A 19,549-nucleotide genomic window follows, 5' to 3' on the forward strand; every position below is an offset into this window, starting at 1 on the left:
CCTCGGGCGGACGGGGCCCTAGCGTCGATCGTCCTCTAAAGCAATTCCGTTATTGATGACCCTTACCGTGTCCGTATAGTACACCAGCTCTACCAATCCGAGATACATGGGGACCATATTCAGACCCGAATCTTGTCTCGTCGCTGTGTTCCCTCCGGCCAATCTATGAGAATCCTACTTTGTTTGCTATAATCGGAGTAGATTACGTTTCCTCTCCTCCTCCGCTTCGATCTTTTCGTCAATTAAATACAGTTTGGTACTACTACTTATTTAAAGAGCCGCCGGGCGGTAGCGCTAAGGTGGCTAGGGCTAGCTGTAGCCATCTTTTGCCTTACAGGGAATTATTAACGTCTTAGGCAATAATTATGGGAGGCCTCTAATACTTCGTATATACCTGGGCACAAACCGTGCAAAACCCGGGCGAGGGATACTCCACGGCTCATCTTACTGATGACTGTTCTTGGGCGGCTGATGCAATCCGCCGGTGCTTTTGGCAAATGTGATTGTTACAGCTACCACCGTTTCAAGCTGATCATATTCGCATTGGTCAGTGGGAGAGGCGTTGATCTTTGCGAGGTAATGCAATTTCCGCCGGTTCGTTCGCCGCTGCACGAGAATCGCCGCTTCGCCTCTGGATAGACGATTGTAGACAGCTCCCGGATAAATACCTATTATATAATACCATCTAAACATAATCTCCTTCCTCCCAGCTTCTCTTCTCCACCTCAAACTCTTTCGAGAAGTCCCCGAAGGCCCTAAAAGTCTCATGCATCACGTTGCGCCATCGTTGCGTATATCTAAATCCTTCAAACAAGGCTTTTGTATAGTCCCAATATTCGGGATAATAACCGGAGTTTTCCCAATCGACAATCCCCATGACCCTCCAGCCCCTAGTCCCATCCGGCCTAGTGACTTGGTCAACCAAGATATTCCGCGAATTCAAATCTGCATGCGTGAAGACAATCTTGTGCCCTCTGCGACTTGGCTCATCCGGGTTACGCAGCAACTGGCTAAAGCTCGCCTCGTCCACGAACGGTCCCACAGGATTTCCACCCTGGATGCGAGTGTCTCTGCAAGGTCCACCCAAAGTATTACAAATGGCATATTCCGGGCTAACGGCCTTAGGGATGGCTCGAAGTTGGGTCAGGTAGTCTTGCATTTGAGCAACAAAATCGGCGGCGTCTTCGTCCGATAGCATTTCCCGGCAATAGGAAAGTGGAACACCAGGTATGCGGGTTGTGAGAAGGTACGCGTCGCGACTATACAAGCCGTCTTCTGATTCTGTCGGTTTGGAGACTATGTCAAGCGGTCGGGGAACAGGAATCGAAGTATACTGGCGGACCATTTGTATGGCATTGAACTCGTTGTGTAAGCCATCGGGGTCCCCCAAATACTTCAGGTACAGTCCGAACGGGAGTCTTTGAACGAGGCAGAAGGGGCCGGGCGCTCCATAAATGCGACGTCCCACCTTTTGCAACAGCCTGTAAGTCGCTATTCGGGCCCTAGCCGGGACTGTGCGCCAGGCTGCGAGGCAGATGCTGTTGAAAAATTCCATCAGGGAGAAACCGTGGCTTTGACCAAACTGCCGATTTGTAATTTGCTGATTTGCTAGAACGGTCGTAGGGGGTGGTCCAATGCGCTTGTTCAAGGATGCATATTTAGCAACATCGAGCCACCGAATGCTCGGGGCAAGTCGCGCGTGGGTTCCCACAAAACGTGCATCAACCTTCTTGGTCCCGGATCGAGAGTGATCACCCAAAAGCGGATAAGAGCCGTCGAGATCGATGGGGTTTGCCAGGCTGCCGATGGATATTGGTTGGACCTCATACTATTTGGTAGTATATCAGCATGAAATAAGGAATATATGCGGCGTTGATTATAACCCACTTCAATCATTGACGGTTGTATTCTATTTAACCTCAGAAGGCCCCGGGAAAAGGCATCAGCGGCTGATTTTCTGACGAGCCAGTGAGTATAATACGGGCTCATGTCCCCGGGGTTTCGAGTATGACTGAGCCACCAGTCACGATATGGCGGGGTAAAGAAAGCGCCGAGCATATCGAAGATTCGGGGCTAAGAGGGCACGAGTGAATCTGTGTTTTTATTGTATCGTAACCGTCCGGGATGATTGCACGTACCTCGGGTTCAGTCAAATTAGAGGGCACTGGAAGGATTGGAACAACGACCAGCGGATCCCAGAAATGGCCTGCTTTGCCTGTAATGCAACACTTGAATCCATCTCGCTTGGTAATGGCAAGCTGAGTGGAAGCGTCGGGTGCGGGCGCGGGAGAGCCATGAAGAGAGACTGGAGCGCTCGTTAACAATATCGAAGAATAGGGGACGACGCAATACATGTAGATGCCATACAAGATTCGACAATATAGGCCCAGTCAGAGACGAGTGAAAGAAGATCGGCTTCTCGGTCAGGACTAGTCTGACACGTCCACAGAACGTGTTGGGCGGCCAGCCTCGGGCTGAGAGCCTCCGTGACGAAGGATGAGAGCAATGGGCCAGATGGATGAGATAACCCGGCGTTCTCAATGAGCACCAAGGCCTCTTGAACACCTCCCTGAGAATTGGAGGCCATAGATAAAGCGATTGTGAAGCTGCAGTGATGTTGGGCAAAGTTTTCTTCCTCCGCCCGACGTTTGACCACGTGGGGGAATGGTCAGTGCTTTAATAATGGCGATCTCATTGGCTGGCTGGTCAGCAGAAGTACGGAGTCGCATAGCTACAACTGGGAAAAAACTCCACTTTTCGGTCGAACGCCCCAGTTTTATCGTCTACACATACGCCCCCAATAGGAGGAGGTATGTATGTTTGATGTAAGTCCCCGATAGCTTCATATCGTATTCGTAGTAGCTTGTATATATACGAATAGAGTTATAGGCTACCGAGCTACCCCTTCGCGAGCCGGGTATTTTATATAGGTTTATATATAAACGATTTATTACCGTAAAAAACCGGAAAAAAATCGGAAAATTCGGAAATTTACTTACGTAATTAATTAGCTTAATTAGATTAATATATAAACTTTTCGGATTTTTTACTAAGTAATATAAGGAATTATTTAAGATTTAAGGGGTTATAAACCTATATTAATAATTTACTATATAATTTATTAATAAATCTATTAACTATACTTTATATCGGCCTCTTAAGTTATTTCTTTTACGGTAATAAAGTAGGTCTATTACCTAATCCTTTATAATATAGATAAAATAATAATTAAGATTACGTAACTTTTTTTTTTAAATTAATTAAGTCTTAAAAACGTTAATTTTTAGTATTCTTTTTTAGAACCTCTTTATATAAAAAAAGAAGACAGTTAGAAAGGTAAAATTCTTACTATAAAAACAGGTACGATTTTAAAAAGTTTTAACCTTTTTAAAAACGTAGTTTTCTTAAAATAATAAATTAAATAAAAATGAAAATAAAGAATAAAAATAAGATTACTTAATACTAGCCATTTTCTATTTATAAAATAAAGTATTAGGTAATAGACCTACTTCATTACTATAAAAAATTAAGTAAATATATCGATATAAGTATAGTTAATAAGGTTATTAATAAATTATATAGTAAATTATTAATATAGTTTTAAAACCCCTTAAATCGTATATAGTTTCTTATATTACTAAGTAAAAAATCCGAAGAGTTTATATATTAATTTAACTAAGCTAATTAATTACGTAAGCAAATTTCCGATTTTTCCGATTTTTTTTCCGGTTTTTTACGGTGATAAATCGTTTATATATAAACCTATATAAAATACCTACTCGCGAAGGGGTAGTCTAGCTTACCTATTGGCCGACCCAACCAGAGGGTAGCTCCTTCCCTACGTATAATTGAATATTCAACCTGCACCTTCCTACCTACCACACCCCTAGGGTGTACGTACCGAAAAGTGGAGTTTTTTCCCAGTTGTAGCTATGCGACTCCGTACAGAAGAGCGCAACCCTAAATAACACGCCTAGCTCTAGTCGCTCTTTTTCCTTTCCTAGGTAGGAAAATCGGGTTATCTCATGTTAGGTTTTGTCTGCGATCTTGGCGGAAAGAGTTGCTAGCTCATGGAGCGCGAGATAATGGCGGTAGAGGGGGGTTTCTTTTATGCTTCGAAAGCTACCGGGGGAATAGTGACCGACCACTACAATATTTTCCTGTTCTCAAGGGTTTAATCCAGATTAGAATCAAATTTCGTCAGCTTTACTTACCTCCCGCTTCTTTCATATGTCTAGCTTGGAAGATCTCCCAAGACGTGTCCGCCGAATTGGCGCTAAGATCATGGCGCTCGGCCCGAACCGCATGCCGTAGTCCGCACTCTGATTTGCTTTGGGACAGGACGGAGGAGTTGACAAGCCGATCTGCACCACGCTGTATGGTATTAAAAACTGTCGTTTTCCTGCAAATACCTTCGTGGATACTTTAAGGTTATAACCAAAGAACCATGAAATAGTGTCAGGATAGGCCGGAGCGGTAGTACGAGCTCGGACGTAGGGCGGTGAACCATGGTAGTATGTGATGATAACCGTTATCATGTGATACGTGAGAGGAGCCCTTTTCTGCTGTTACCAAAGATGGATTTGCTATTTTCTGATCATATTTTCTTTGCCTTTGGAGGGGCACTGCTTGTCGTAGAGCAGTGAGGGTGGCCTCGGTCGGTACCCAGCCAATCCTGATCGTCTGTCTCTGGACCTCCCGACGCAGCCGATGGTTGTGGACAGACAGCCCTGTCCTTGACGTACAAATAGGCACTAAAATTACTCAAATCCCCCTCAGCGTTGATTTTTCCCACTTAGTATGTGTCAAACTGCGAGATCTAGGTAATATCCTCGTCACCATCTGGGCTCGGGCGGATATTGGATTTCTTTGCGAAAGAGATCGTATTATAGCGGTGGCCTCAAGTATACGATAATGTTGTCATGCACAGCCCAAGATGTCACACTCGTGCTTCGGTGTACTGGCGAGGAAGGCGATTGGACTTTGATTTAGAAACCTAACCAACGCTTCGTCAAGAACGAGTGCCATACAGAGAACATTGCTAAAATTTACCCAGCTTCCTTTAGACTCTATTACGACAAGTCCATTGCTTCGAACGAGATCTGGGTTTGCGCCGAGGAGTTTGTGTCCGGCCTCTGCGTGAGAAGAACGGAGCTCAGGAACTCTACAGCATCATCTATCCCGGCCGGCGAGTTGAACCAATGCCCCCCTTCGGAATATTCCTTCCATACAACCTGTGCCCCAAATCTCCGCAGCGTATCTCGTAAATTCCGACCGCCTTCTACCAATACAAGAAGATCATCGGAACAATGCTCGAGCAATACAGGGGTATTGCGGATAACCTCATCGTTATCAGGGGTGGCTTCCAAGCCAAGCACACTTCTGGTCTCCGTGAGCGTCCTTCCAGGGAACGGCATCCGGCATGAGAAGCCGAGGAAGGCGCCGAGACGACGCATCCCATTTTGACCCGTAGTCAGATTCAGATTCAGGAGCGTGTGCACGTTTGTCGCAGCGCCTTGGCTGATCCCAGCTAACACAAGGCAATCCCACTGGTCGCCTAAGATAGCAGCCTCGCGCTCAAGAATAACCCCCAAGCTCGCAACACTCTCCCGCAGGCCTATCGCTTGCAGGTCTTCTTGCTCCGAGAAGTCGGCAACGTTCCAGATATCGAACCACTGCGTCATTGTCTGCCTGGGAGATGCCGCGCACGCCCGTATCTTGGCCTGTGGGAACACCCAGCGGAAAGAAGGGAAGGTGTCCAGAAGTGTCCGGTTGCGCGAGTCGCGTGAGTGATCTAGTGATGATATGAAGTTTTGGGTATTGTCTCCACGCCCATGCAAGAACACCACCGTGTGTGTATGAGGTACCGTGGGAGGAATTATTCTAACGGAAAGATCCATGGTACAGGATCACGGCGAAATGGGGTCGCGCCGGTGGTCAATCTCAGATGCCGCGTCGAGTCGCGTTTTCATGGACTGCACTGGCACGTCTGGACCGAGATCCCCGTTCGCTGAGGGATGCTCTCCGTGGCTCTGGGGAGGCACTGTGCCTGATGGGATGTTCTTCCCAGCCTCCAGGAACGTTGACACGTATACCCACACCCGTGCTTGCAACAACCTCCGGCAGCTTTCTTGCAAGGCCTTGGAAAGACTCACGCAGAGTGGCGGCCTGCGTCTTAGAAACACCGTCGTTTGTGATGAGGAGCGCGCCAAAGCGTGAAAGAGGGAGGAATTTTCTATCGGCACCTAAGCTGGTTGACAGAAGCCTGTTGGGAGCTACCAGTTCGAGGTGATCTTCCGACTCCGCGCCAACTGCTTTTAGGGAGCAGGTCGCGGGGGCAGCCAAGAACGATTGGCCGTTGTCGGCTGTATGTACGTGTAGTGGAGTTTGTGAGAATCATCCAATAAAGTTGGCAGAGATGGCACCCCGGGCACCTACTATATAGGTTTTTGCTAAGAGCTTGTCAGCATCCCGTGGCGGAGCTGCGACACCCGGACAGCCAGCATGAAGCAGAAGGAGTCACGATAATAAGACCATTGAGGAAAACGATTCCTATTCTGAGCCATCTTATTTAATATCTATTCAATCTTTCGTATCGTAGTATCGTTTATCGGTCGTTGATCTAATTAGTACGTCTGCGATCAGGTCTATAGATATAATAGAGTGTGTATTGGTTACCTTACATATAAATAATACTCATCGGAAAGGCTACGTGGCCTAGTCCCACCACACTGCTACGATAATTAATGTAAATCCTATGTAGAATTAATTATAACAAACCAAAGTACGTAGAGTAATTTGATTTAATTCATCAATCTATATACGATATTATAAAGCTATGATTCTACCCCCTTTCAGTAGGTCGTCCAACCGGGATTTTATACTCCGAATGTTCCTATACAGCTTATATCTATATATTTCTTATTCCGCGAATATCCGCGCTTATTTAGGACTTTTTTGTTGGTAGCTCGCCAGCCCGGCGACCTTACTGCTTTACTCCTATAACCCCTGCTTGATGTTGTCCTTCTGACCTTTGTATTGGCACTGGGGTGCATCCCCGTGTAATGCCAAGTATAAGTAAGACAGTCCTACTCTATGTCATTCTGCTATAGATCAAGGGGCGGCCGGGTTCTCACGGCAGAACAGCCGAGACTGCTACGGCGAAGGACTGTCTGTTAGCCGTGAAGGGACAACCCCATACGTTCCTTGCTGCGAGCAATGTGGAGCTATGGCGGAGGGTAGGAGAGGGTTCTCCATGGCTTCATTTCTTCATTCTGGGGATTGCAGGATAGACGTTACCTATAACGACAGGCTAGACAACTATACTATGCTTAACGAAACAGGCGCTGACACAGGTGGCTATGCGACAATAGAACATACCTGCGGCTATCGCGCCGCGGTCTAACCCTAATAGCTCGTTGACGGTGTTCTTCTAGATAGATAGCAGGTAGCCAACTCTCGACTTTGCCCACTAATAGTCTTCTGATTGTGCGTCAATGTCGACGCAGTCTCAATTCCGATACTCATGCCGGCGCGCTCATGATACTATGGAGATTGGTAGCATATTGTAAAGCTAGCATCCGCGATATATTGTCACAATCATAGAGACGTAGGAACGAGGTTCTCCGAGGAAGGATGCCCCAGCCCAGTAGCCAGCTTATTTGTATATTATTGACGGGTATACAGCGTGACAATCTCTCATTTACATTAGTTATATACGCCGTATCCACAATCACTTTCCCAACGCGACTTCATTCTCCACTTGGTGCATATTGATCTAAGGATAGTATAGGCCTAGTTACCTTTGACAGTTATTAAACCTTGTGCGTTGCGTGCCAATAGTTGGAACAACAATGTAATGATAGAACGAGGCCTAATTCGACCGTGTTTTCTTCCAGTGCAATGGTACCGGTGGAATTGGTTATAACTAAATGTACAAAAGAATCGTATACCATCACCCTTGCGGGAGCACATCTCGTCTATAATATATCCCTAGTCTACGTGTAAGCCAGTATGGGTTTAGACACCTGGTCTTTGATAATAAATGGCCACCCCTATGCAGGTATACTCCTTTAAAGAGCCGCCGCAAGTGGTGTACTAAGGGTATTTAGTGGGAAGGCCGTTGTTGAAGCTGAAGCGGTGACTCGGATCCCAGGTCTTCTTCAGCTTTGCCAGGCGTGGCAACTTCTCCTTCCCGTAGATTTGCTCTATCTTCTCGTCGCCGCGCGCATAATTGAGGAAAACAGAGAGCTCGGGATAGCCAGACGTGGCTGCGAGGTCTCTGCGGAGCTCCTGTCCCAGAGCCATCGCCGCCGTGGCCGTCTCGTCGTCTCCCTCGTCCCATAGCATGTTGGGGTTGCTACTGCCTGTCAGTCTTTTGTTTGAACGAGCGAACAGATTTGGAGGAGGAGGCTCCTTACATGTATCCAGTTGCGTCTCTCCAAGGCCATGCGGTCTCCTCCTGGGCCACAGCCGCCATGGCCTGGTTTGGGAAGAACTCGAACTGGAGGATACTGTTCCGGCCGCCGGGGTACTGCTCAAAGAACTCAGCCATCTTACCAAATGACTCCTGGTAGCTGGCTGCAGAATAGCTCTTCAAATTCAGGCTGTAAAGATCCCGGATAATGTTCCCTTGGCAAACAGACTCGACGATACCGCCAAAAGTTTCGGCCACGATCCTGTTGTATTTGAGAACCTCGATGCTCGAGACGGGGGGATTGAGGTCGGTGAATGGCTTTAGAGCTCTCCGTCCCTCTTCCTCTGGCCCCAAGTATACCCAATTCACAGACAATTGGGTCTAACAGTAGAGATTAGTCTCACGATGCGCTGGAAAAGCCTTGATTCAAGGTAATGGCCACATACCTCGTTCGTGGTCGAGTTCCAGCCTATGATTGAAATTGAGGCCAGCTCCGCGGGCAGCCTATCATTCAGAGACTGTACAGTCTCGAAAAAGTCGAGACTCTGGTTGGCCGGGAAGATGAACTCCGCCATCAAGACATCGCCGTTGTTAGCCAGGGGTTGCACCTGGTAAGTAGCGGAGGTAACGATGCCGAAGTTTGCCCCTGCTCCCCTGAGTCCCCAGAATAAATCTGAATACGATTCCTTGGACACCTCGATCAGATCTCCCTTGGCCGTAACCATGTTCACAGAAAGCAGCGCGTCTAAAACCAGGCCGTAGACACCCTGAAAGCGCCCAACACCACCACCGAGGGTGACACCGATCAAACTAGGGCACGGGCAAGTGCCAGTTTCTAATTTATAACAGAAACGGTTAGCTGTGATAACTACTGTTAAGCATAGCAGTGGGTAACTCACGGATTTCGAACCCAGCTTCGTACAAGGGATCGAAGACTTCGCCGATGGTGATGCCGGCCCCGACAGTGATAGTCTGAGCAGTTGTGTTCAACTCAAGCCTCTTCAACTGGCTTAGGTCGATCGCTAAGCCATTCTGTAGGTCTCCTAGGGTAGTAGTATACCCGTGGCGCCCCCCTGATGCAAGGAATGGAATGTTTCGAGATGTCGCAAGTTTTACCCGCAGTACAGTTAGCTCTATGGGGTTCGGGGGCGAGCTCCTCCTCATGTTAACCTAGTTTACATACAACTTGTCTGACATCTTGCTCGGACGCCGGGCTAACGGCAGCAGTATAGCTTGGTGGCCGAAACACCGTCCATCGCTCCGTAGCGTTGAGAAACTCATCAGAGCCTTGAAACGAGATTACCGTATCGCTTGCCCAAGATATGGACGGGTCCGTTAGGATAGGTCTCAGATCGGTGAGATTGCTACTGAGCGCCTCGATTCCACCGACTGAAAATGCGAGCCCGAGGAGCACCGGGGTCAGCTTCGAGGCCGCAAAGGCCTTTTTATAGGCCATGTTGAGAAGTACGTCGAGCGAACACTAGGGCTAGTCAACGAAGATGATTGCCTGCGTGTATTTCTTGCGATGAATAGCGATAGGGAGCTGAGACGACGAGTCCGCATTATATATCTATTCCTCAACCCCAAAGCGACTCTTGAAGACGGCTCCGCCTCCCGCCCATCGACAGGAAAATGCCCCTAAGTAGCATCGATAGTCCCATGACAGGAGGTTCGCCTCACATTCCTTCAGCTAATCGCCACCAAAGCCTGCCTTGCCGCTCGAGTGGGCCCAGGAAAAGCTCGGCAAGAAACATATCACGATTCTTACAATCGCGGTCAGGTCCAACACCAGGTATCCCTAGGTGGACTTAACGAACACGCGAGCGGCGCAGAGCTCTGCCACAAACGGGCCAGGACAGCCGTTCACATAAGCTGACCATGGGGCTCAGAATCGAGGGTATTGAGCACCTAAAAATAGGACATGATTTTCCATCGCACGTGCCGGGGCTACAGCTGAGGCGCTAGCTGAGGTTCTCGTCCCCACAAGACCGACGGTGCGTTAGGGAGCACTGCTGAACGTTCGGTGTAGGCCGTAGTTCATGGCTATTCCAAGGCCGCCACGGACGTCTCGGTCTCCCATAACTTGACGGAAGTGCATCTTGACCCTCAATAATAATCACGCCGAGTACGTCAGACGAGTCATAACACGGATATTCTCCCGCAATCCATCGTTCTATCGTTTTTTTCCACACTAGCTCAAAATTTTATGTGCCCTAGTTCCAGCGATGACTACCAGGGGTCCGAATCCACCACAGCGATCTCGATGGTGTGGGTTTTCAGGGTTAGTACGCCGCAGGAACAGGTACTTGCACGTGAGGGAAAGGCATAGAGCAGAAAGTTCGCTGTTTTTCGTAGACAGTCCCGCTCTGGTCGATGACAAGCCAGGGTATGCTAATAGAAAGGCTTATCTCAACCTTCTTGTCACTGAAAAGCGGGCGTATAAAGACCAAAGATCCGAGTAGCCCGTGTTTCATTTTCATCCTCGGCAATGCTTGCTGGGTGTCCGTGGACGTGGAGGTTCCATGTGTGCCACTATTAGGGTACGAAAGATCTTAGTTTCTTAAGAGATGTTATTCGGATTGCATGCGCTTGCCCCTACGGCTTATTTGTGCGATATTACCCGGTAACTTCCTATTCCCTACTCATATTTCGACATGACTAGACATAATGACAGAGAACGTTCAAAGTGAACGTCATGCTTCCGGGTCTTCTCTACGAGGCACATAGAGTGCTTATTTCAGCGATAAAGGCTTACAAGCGTCTTACTACATGGTGAACCGAAAATAACTCTCGAGATATCATTATTCAGCAAAGGGGTTGTCCTCGACCAAAGTTCCAATTTGACAGAAGCTCTTTTCATTTGTTCGGTTTCTTGCCCCTCGTAACCGCTCAGTATTAACATGTCTTTTCTATCCTATGTCCTCCTATGTAGTTTGAAATAGTAGTTAGTGCGTAATAACGTTTAATAATAACCAAGAGATAAAAAGTATTTCCGACATGGAAGTGCAGACGCGTATATTCTACTTTGGATATATGTGTCGTTAGAAGCGTTGTTTATCGGACGTACTTGTAAGCAAAATGGCGGCAACACTCACGTCCGTCTAGGTGTGCGGTCGAGGAACAGGATTAGATAGGCTTCATAGGCAGGTACTACTTTGAAATCAGCCACCTCAGCCTTACTCGGGGAGGGAGACTCGCATTGATCCGATCACTACAGGGGTATCGGTAAATAAAACCACGAGGATGATCGGATCTCAAGTTAAGCTGACTAGCACCCCCCTTCACTATTGGTTATAAGCTCAAATCATGACGCTGCGGGTTGTCCTTGAGGGATATACAGAAACTAAGAGGAGCTTTCTCGGTGTCCTACCCGACGCACAACGTTGACGCCCCCGCGCCCCCCCTCCAAATGAACAGCTTCTCGACCCATCCAGCGTGGTTCTATGCAAGGGCCGGAATAGCAGCTCTTAGTAGAGTACCTGTAGATTGTAGATGCCCCCCGCCCCCCTGGTTACGAGATAGTCGATACCCTTCTGCTACTTCTTGATGCTATACTCAGGGTACGTTTCACGATACCTGCCAGGCGGAAAATGTCAGTGATCGAACAGGGGTATGTGTGTGCGGTGGCTCCCTTACCCTAGAAGGAACCGGCCTATCCAATAAGCGCACACGTACTGGGTCAGCTTAAGAGACCAAATCGGCATCCAGAAAGGGGGAAGAACGAAGATAGTGTCGCTAAGGCAGCCAAATAATGCCATCTGGAAGATAGAAGGCTCAATACTCGACATTTGACAATCTCGGAGGTAACCTAGAGCGTTCCGGAGGTAGTTCTCATCGAATCCTCGGTCGACTTCTTCGGGTTGGGCATAAACCTTGAAGATAAGATCTTCCTTCCCAGGGTGCGCCCAAAAACGATGCCTATAGCTCTCTAGTCAGCCAGCCTAGAGCATCCGCCACACACACCAAGGTCTAAAGCGGGATTCGCCAAGACTTACCGCGTGCTGGGAGCTATCGCCACGGTCCCATCATCCTGGGTGAGAACATGGGTTTTGCCATCTCTCACCACGGCCAGCGCTCCCTGCAGAACCTCGAAGTACTCGGTCTGTCGTAGGTGAATGTGTCTATCCGGGTGGTAAGCTTAGGTGACGTCGACGACGCCGAAAGCGCAGAGGGCATAGCAAGGGCCTTACAGGGGCGGACCTGAAAGCCCATCCTGAACAGCCTGATTTTCTGCGTAGTGCGTTTCCTTTACCACGAAGCGGCGATCATCCTCGTAAAGAAACTCATACAGGGCGGCGTCATTTGGGGAGAGCACGCGGGGCTCGCAGGGGGTAGGTGTGCGTCGTGAGGGGCGCGGTGAGAGCCAGAGCTGCCAACCCCACGCCATGAGGATTCTAGCACCAGATCAAGGGTACAAGACACGGATAAAAAGTACATAGGATTCTGACGACAGGGCATGGGAAGTATAAGATGTGCTTTGGCATACCGAATCCTCCAGTATCACCATGACTCGGCCTAGCCTATATAGGCAGCGCAAGGAGTCGAATTCTCGTCTCGTACCAGGCTTACAAAAGGCAGAAGACGATCGCAGGAGGCTATATACATCCTGACAAATGCGCTCTCGCCCTCAAGGAGTGGCATGATGAGCACCACAAGCAAACCCGAGGACTCGGGGTCTCGAACTACGCCGCGAGTGAAAGAAAGCAATGCTAACCCAGAAAACAAGCGTAAGACGGGTCTACCGTGGATGCCGATTCACTAACTATATTAAATGCTACGCTACCGTCCCGAGATGGCGTCGAATACCTGCTGCGGAATGTGTGTCGGGCGCCGCTAGATATAGCAGTGTTTGTATCCCGCCTTGGCTTACCTGCCAGAAGCCAGGGATATCTTGATGTATTGCTAGGTACTGCCGAACCTCTCCGTTCTACCCCCTGGCTTCGCACCCTGGACTGCATATGTGCATGACTTCTGCTTCACTTACGTACGTCGGGATCCAGGTCCACCACATCCCGGGTTTGCAGCTGACGGTGAGGTCGTCTACCTGGAGGGGGGTAAGGGGGGGGGGGGGGGCATGGCGCAGCGTTCCATCGCAGCCGAACTCTCCGCGAATGGCTGGAGAGAAAATCTGGCGCACTACAACGCGTCACGGTGCCAGGTGGAAATGTCGGGGATTCCTCTGTGGATCCGATCGCCTTCGCTTACACCAAGAGAGGAACTACTTCGAGGGGTGAGATCAAGCGACGTGCACATACCAATTCGCGCAACACGGCGTCCTCTATCATACGGCGACGTGTAACGAGGGTCCATGGACATCTGAACGCTGAGTGCTACGGCAGAGGCACAAATGGAGTCCTGAACACTGGTAGCACGGTACTGCAATGGAGAGACATCATCGTATCATGCGGGTTCCCGGTTAGACAGTCGCGATATATCATGTGGTACGGAAGAGAGAAGCGAAAAATATCGATGTGCTATTTAGATTGCGACAGGCCGTCGATGATATCCCTCACCCCCGCGAACGCAAGCTCGTCTAAGGTTTCCTCGTAGAGCTGCTTTGCGACGCGCTGGCCTTCGGGGGTGTAGACGAATGGCGCCATCCTGTGAGTGTCCGGGAGGCCCACGTTAGTAGTTGCATTTGAGCCCGGTTCGCCCGCCGCCGCAACTGGGTGGGAAGAGGGGGAAGGGGAGGGGGGGTGACAACTTACGGCTGGACCTTGCCGTCCTCGACGTACTGGCCGTGGGCGGCAGCGCGCAGCGTGGTGGCGGCGGCGACGAACGTGCGCGCGCCGACGGCGCAGGTGCGCGCGAGCACGCTGCACTGGACGCGGTAGGCGAGCCAGAAGAGGCCGCTGGTCTCGCGGCCGAGGTCGGACCCGCGGCAGAAGCCCGGGTTCGGCAGCGAGACGGCGACGTCGGCGGCGGGGACGCGCCGCGCGAGCTCCGCGACGAACAGCTGCGCCAGCAGCTTCGTCGTGCCGTAGCGCTCGCCGCTGTCCCAGCGCGGCATCGGCTGCTTGAACGCGGCGAGCACCGGCCGCGCGCCCCGCTCCTCGAACCGCGCCCACGCCGCCTGGTCCGACGACACCAGCGCGATGTGGCCCGGCCCGGCGCCGCCCGTCTTCTTCGCCCGGATGATCGGCGCCAGCAGCAGCGCCAGCAGCACGTTCGACAGGTAGTTCACCTGCACGCCCTCCTCGTAGCCGGTCGGGCCGAAGGTCTCGGCCGCCTTGTAGAGCCCCGCGTTGAGGATGGCGATGTCGAGGTGCTCAAGGCCGCGAGCGCGCTCGGCGAAGCGCGTCACCGAGTCGTACGATGCGAGGTCCAGCTTCCAGACCTCGGCCATGTCTGGCGAGATATCGCGGCCCTCGGTGATCTCCCTCCGCGCCCTCTCGCCCCGCGACTGGTCGCGCACGGCGATGATGACTTTGCATCCCAGGTCCAGCAGCTGCCGCGCCGCTTCCAGCCCCAGTCCTACGCTGGCCCCCGTGACTATGGCCGTCTTCCCGCTCAGGTCCACGTCGCGCGGTGAGACCTGCGGCGCCGCAACGAAGAACTGCCGATAGAAGTAATGTAGTAGAGATGCCCGCCTCTCAGGCGTGACGTCAAATTCCGTCGACATGGTGGGGATCACTAGATGCGGTCGTATTAGCAGGGGGCAGGGGAGTAGAAAGACAACAACGACAGGCAACAGGACAAGCGAAACTGTCACGAGATGAACTCGATATTTTCCCTGCCAACGGGCTTAAGTACCTTCATCCCTTACTCTAATATCATTATAACACCCTTATAATACCATTATTAATTCAATCCCCCGCTTTTCCCGGTGACGGTCTGTAACTAATCATAACAAACACTCTTGGCAAATATGCCTTTGTGAAGCGCCCAGCCTCGATACGCTTATCCGGCTTTGTTTGGCAGCACACATACACAGGCATGGACAGGGGTTGTGAGACGGATCTATCTCCACTCGGTCCTAAGCTTCCCTCCTCCTCTACCCCCATACCTAGCTTTATATCCTGGGGGGTTGCGTCACGACGGAACTTTCAATAGAGATGACTCGCTCGAGAGTCACACTTGTTTGTCAAGACCCCTGGTAACTAGGGATGGGTGGGAGTTGCAAAGAAATTACAGCTGGGAGGACAGGAATAACACTAGTTTCAAGGCTTTTACTATAGTAATACAACGCCTTATTCAAACAGAACCAATACATAAGGATCAAGAAAAATTCTCCCCACCCAATGAGCATGGCCACCAGCGGTGGACAGTAGGTTGGCTTCGAGTAGATGACTGGCGTTAGCCGGCGCGAAGAAATATCAAACGAACGTAGGCATGATCGAACAACAGCCGATTATGGAGCTGAGCTTGTCCCAATAATTGATTTCGCCGTCTGACAGGTCCTCCTGGGCCCAGATGGCCTGTATAAGGAGCCTGACAAAATTGAACGACCGCGAGGAAACCTTTTTTTCCGTTCTCGCGATAAGGTCGAGCACGACGGCCCGCTGCTCGTCTGTCCTAGCTTCGCAGCCTAGGATAAATACGGGGAACTGCCGCTCGCATGAGCTGAGCTGGGTGAATATGGAGAAGCCTCTGTCGATCTGCTGCTGGGTCTTGGCCGCCTGGCCGAGCAAGTCTCCCGTCGCTCGGTTCAGATAAACCAACATGGCCAGCTGATAGAGCTCGTCGAGCAGTGCTGCGCTGGCGTCGCCGGCCACGGTCGAGATCGGGAGACACCTAATTCTCCAGTCCAGCACCTTTAGGAAGCTTCTGTAATCATCCAAGTTTTCGACAGCCCCCGTATCCGGGGGCCGCGCAGATACTGCATCGCAGACTGCCGACAGCAAGCCCAAAGCCGGAAACGAGAGCGATGGTGTGGTATCGAAAATCTAATGAGACGTCAGAGCTGGCTACCGAGTCACATAATAGCTCTGCATGCTTACCTCAGTGCACACGCTCGAGGACGGAGATTCGGTTGACGCAGGCGACGAAGCCCTCATCGATTCCTGCCCTTGCCAGTGCCGCAGGGTGAAGCGAGCCAGCACATCGTGGTAGCTCACCCAGTCCAACACGACAGCCATGTCCTTATCCTGATGCAGGTCGCTCAGGTGGGCAGCGTTGATCACTTCCTTAACACCACGGATGTACCAAGCCCACTGCCCCGAGGTGCAAGACGCCTGGTGGATCTATTGGACAGGGTCAGCGGTGTCTTCCCCAGGTGGGTGGCGGCGGCGTCGATACTTGCCTCGAACGAACACAGAAGCATCCCGGCAGCAACGTGCTGGATGGCTTCCATGGTGCCGATCTGGTCGGCCGACACGGAGGATAGCGCCTTGAGGGCGGAGATCTTGAGCTCCACGGCCTGCGCCTGAACACCATGGCGATGCAGCGAGGCCAGCGCCAGCAACGAATGTAGAACCGCGGTAGCGGAAGGCGTGTTGCTGGCTAGAGCAATGCGCGTCAGCACGTTTCCCAGGCTATGGGGATCGTAGCCAAAGGTGGCCAGCGAGTGGGAGGCGGCGTATTGGACTAGGATCGGTCAGTTATCTACGTTACATCAATACAGGCAATCATATAGGCAGAACGCACAGTACTGGAACAGGTCTTTGTTCCCAACCTGCAGCTTGAACGGACTCCAGCAGACGGGTATGCGAAGAGTTGGCCGGTCACGCCCTACAAATCTGGTTAACACGAGCGGCGGCTCCTCGTGCCAGCAAGCGGCTCGCTCACCTTTGAGCGCCGACCTCGTCAAGTGGTAATGCATCTGGACATCCCAGAACGAGACGTGCACCAGGCGCGCGTCCGAGATGGGGCGGCCACCGCCCTTGTGAGATGGCGACTTGCCAACAATGGCTCGTCTGCCATCGCCCGCATGTGGCCACGACAATCGGAGCCGCTTAGGCCGGAGGCGCTTCGCGCCAACCGGGGTGACGTGCCCGTCGGGGACTGAGCTGTCTGAAATCAACGCCATGATGTAGAGGCTTCCGCAGCCTAAACTGCCAACACGCTCTGCGGGCGGATGAATCCGATACGGCTGGGTGGGAGGGGGGAGATGGGGAGGAAGGGGGTGAGATGATAGGCGGGTCACGTGGAGGGAATATTACGAGTGCCTCGGCGGAGAGCGGCACAATGGCGCGAAAGAGGGCGTTCACAGAGAGGGCATCTCGAGCTCCAGGACTCTATGTACTGAGCTCCGAGAGGAATCTGACGATGGCGTGGAAGCGAGGCTGCTTATTCAGACGACGACGGAGATTCGCCCACCTTCGGCCGAGCCTTACGTCCAAGCCCCTGAGGGAAACGATTCGAAGTACCGAAGTATCGAAGTACCGAAGTACCCACACTTTTAAAGTTGCCCGTTTTCCCAGACCCACGTTACACTGCATTGCGCGCGCTAGTCTAGTGCCGGATATTGCCGGGGGTGGCCTCTGGCATTGGCGGGCAGCGCCGCCGGGGGGCATCTCCGGGGTACGTAGCGATCGGGCGTCTACCTCGGGTCCTCTACCACTGTTACTACTACATACCTCCTATGCCCCCCATACGATTCCGTCTCGCTATCCCTTCTTCTTCTCCTTCTTCTCCATCTTACTTGCTTACCTCCTGCTGTGTCAGCCCTTCTGGCCGAGTCTATGCACAGATCGCAATCGTCTCCCTGGCCCCTCGGACATTGGTACCGTATTCCGATTCATGCACGCATGAGCCTGGAGGGTGGGTATGGGGTATGGATGTGGTAGATGCTGGTACGACGATAAGAGAGAGACGGAGATAGAGACGTAGCACGGCGCGAGAGGAGTGTTGTATTCGGTATCGTGTAGAGGGAACGGGAGAGGGGGCAATGGTCACCCGGAACCCAACTCCGACAAGCGACACCGACTCGCCCGTGCAGGCGTATGAGATGGTGGCGGCGCTGAGGGATACTACCAATAGGCAATTCTCGAGACTCTCGAGAAGAGGAGAGGCAGGGCCACTACGCAGTCGTGGGCACAGGAACGCCACGCTTCAAGGACCTATCCATGCGTTCCGCGTGTTAGGTACGGAGGCAGGGCGTTCGCGGAGCCATGGCGTCCGTTGCTTGGAAATACGCAGTTCTCCTATCTGGCGTAAGCCCACAGCCTTATGCGCAGCAACTCTCGGTGTGTACCGATCCATTCAATGCCGAACCGGGATGGGAGGAACATGTAGTCACAATTCGTCCCTTGCGGCCAGGGATAGTGGGCACATGACATCGTATCGTCGGGGCTTGCCGGCTTGGCTGCAAACTAGGAGGATATTCCAGCAGAGGGATGTGATTATCATGTTGGTAACTCCCAGGATCTGACTGTTGGTAATTCCACCGGTATGACATCGCGCCCATCCCGATCCCATAGGACAGGAATAGGCTCTACCGCGATCCGCTTATCTCACTCAGAGTAATAGAACTAGGCGGTGGACGGGCGGGGTATCCATAGTCTTCCCTCCGAAATGCATACCAAGATTTCGCCATGGCACGCCTCTGCCCGGAACTGCACAATGGCAAACGAATGGAAAACGTGTGTAAATGTATACATCTCGTCTTAGGAATATCCGAGTTCAAAATAAATCTTGGGGTCATTACCTACCCTTCGTGTCTCTACAGCCATTTTGGTCTACCTCATTTTCGCATTGCAGATGCTACAATGCCGATTACGGGGGTATTGTTATAGGTCGCATACGCACCGAAGTAGGATGCGGGCGATAAGCATGACTTGGTCTACTAGAGGCGATAGTAGCGTCAGCACAGGACTCGTAACCCTCGCTTCCCTAAGCGGAAGGCTTTCTGTTACGACACCGCTTTGGATAATACCCAACTTATGGAATCACGGCGCCAACAACGATCTAGGACGCCACTTGCTTACGGCTTACCTATCGAACCGTGGCACAGCGCACCGAGCAGGATACTGCGTATCAGTCGTAAGCCGTTAGACTGAGAGATAATAATGCTGCAATGGAGTCGTATGGTGTTGCCGTGATTCCCACACCGTCACGTGAAAGCAAAACATAGAGGCATGCATTTCCGCGTCGGAGTATGTACTTGGGCTTAAAAACGTGATTTTTCCTTTTCTGCGCGGTCAAATTTGCACATTTACAATAGCCGCGAAACAGGCCTACGGAAAGGCTGCC

General features: G+C 51.4%; 6 protein-coding genes across 6 annotated transcripts; all 6 read right to left on the minus strand.

Moving 5' to 3' along the window:
- Positions 1–349: 349 nt before the first annotated feature.
- On the minus strand, positions 350–2,721 carry GGS23DRAFT_590615 (uncharacterized protein). The gene is made up of 4 exons (XM_051517707.1): positions 2,368–2,721; positions 2,139–2,305; positions 1,888–2,073; positions 350–1,828 (listed from the first exon to the last, which is right to left on the minus strand). The coding sequence occupies exons 1-4, from the start codon at positions 2,585–2,587 to the stop codon at positions 686–688; spliced, it is 1,716 nt and encodes a 571-aa protein (XP_051367063.1). The 5' UTR covers positions 2,588–2,721; the 3' UTR covers positions 350–685.
- A 1,629-nt stretch (positions 2,722–4,350) lies between these two features.
- Positions 4,351–6,504, minus strand: GGS23DRAFT_590617 (Phospholipase/Carboxylesterase family protein). The gene has a single exon (XM_051517708.1). It carries the CDS (start codon positions 5,898–5,900, stop codon positions 5,073–5,075), a length of 828 nt encoding a protein of 275 aa, XP_051367064.1. The 5' UTR covers positions 5,901–6,504; the 3' UTR covers positions 4,351–5,072.
- Positions 6,505–8,097: 1,593 nt separating this feature from the next.
- Positions 8,098–9,872, minus strand: GGS23DRAFT_608303 (uncharacterized protein; the record flags this gene model as incomplete). Its single annotated transcript, XM_051520184.1, has 5 exons — positions 8,098–8,359; positions 8,421–8,797; positions 8,863–9,251; positions 9,316–9,547; positions 9,600–9,872. 5 exons carry the CDS (start codon positions 9,870–9,872, stop codon positions 8,098–8,100), a joined length of 1,533 nt encoding a protein of 510 aa, XP_051367065.1.
- A 1,382-nt stretch (positions 9,873–11,254) lies between these two features.
- On the minus strand, positions 11,255–13,189 carry GGS23DRAFT_474725 (uncharacterized protein). Its single transcript, XM_051514253.1, has 5 exons — positions 12,607–13,189; positions 12,412–12,537; positions 12,053–12,334; positions 11,512–11,992; positions 11,255–11,439 (listed from the first exon to the last, which is right to left on the minus strand). The coding sequence occupies exons 1-4, from the start codon at positions 12,801–12,803 to the stop codon at positions 11,953–11,955; spliced, it is 645 nt and encodes a 214-aa protein (XP_051367066.1). The 5' UTR covers positions 12,804–13,189; the 3' UTR covers positions 11,255–11,439; positions 11,512–11,952.
- A 314-nt stretch (positions 13,190–13,503) lies between these two features.
- Positions 13,504–15,130, minus strand: GGS23DRAFT_619752 (uncharacterized protein). The gene is made up of 2 exons (XM_051521040.1): positions 14,125–15,130; positions 13,504–14,017 (listed from the first exon to the last, which is right to left on the minus strand). Exons 1-2 carry the CDS (start codon positions 15,036–15,038, stop codon positions 13,891–13,893), a joined length of 1,041 nt encoding a protein of 346 aa, XP_051367067.1. The 5' UTR covers positions 15,039–15,130; the 3' UTR covers positions 13,504–13,890.
- Positions 15,131–15,167: 37 nt separating this feature from the next.
- Positions 15,168–17,650, minus strand: GGS23DRAFT_590628 (uncharacterized protein). The gene is made up of 5 exons (XM_051517709.1): positions 17,144–17,650; positions 17,003–17,086; positions 16,659–16,942; positions 16,357–16,599; positions 15,168–16,302 (listed from the first exon to the last, which is right to left on the minus strand). The coding sequence occupies exons 1-5, from the start codon at positions 17,382–17,384 to the stop codon at positions 15,733–15,735; spliced, it is 1,422 nt and encodes a 473-aa protein (XP_051367068.1). The 5' UTR covers positions 17,385–17,650; the 3' UTR covers positions 15,168–15,732.
- Positions 17,651–19,549: the final 1,899 nt, after the last annotated feature.

Source organism: Durotheca rogersii (genome assembly GCF_024521655.1).
Source record: "Durotheca rogersii strain YMJ 92031201 chromosome Unknown GGS23scaffold_65, whole genome shotgun sequence".
Classification (NCBI taxonomy): domain Eukaryota; kingdom Fungi; phylum Ascomycota; class Sordariomycetes; order Xylariales; family Xylariaceae; genus Durotheca; species Durotheca rogersii.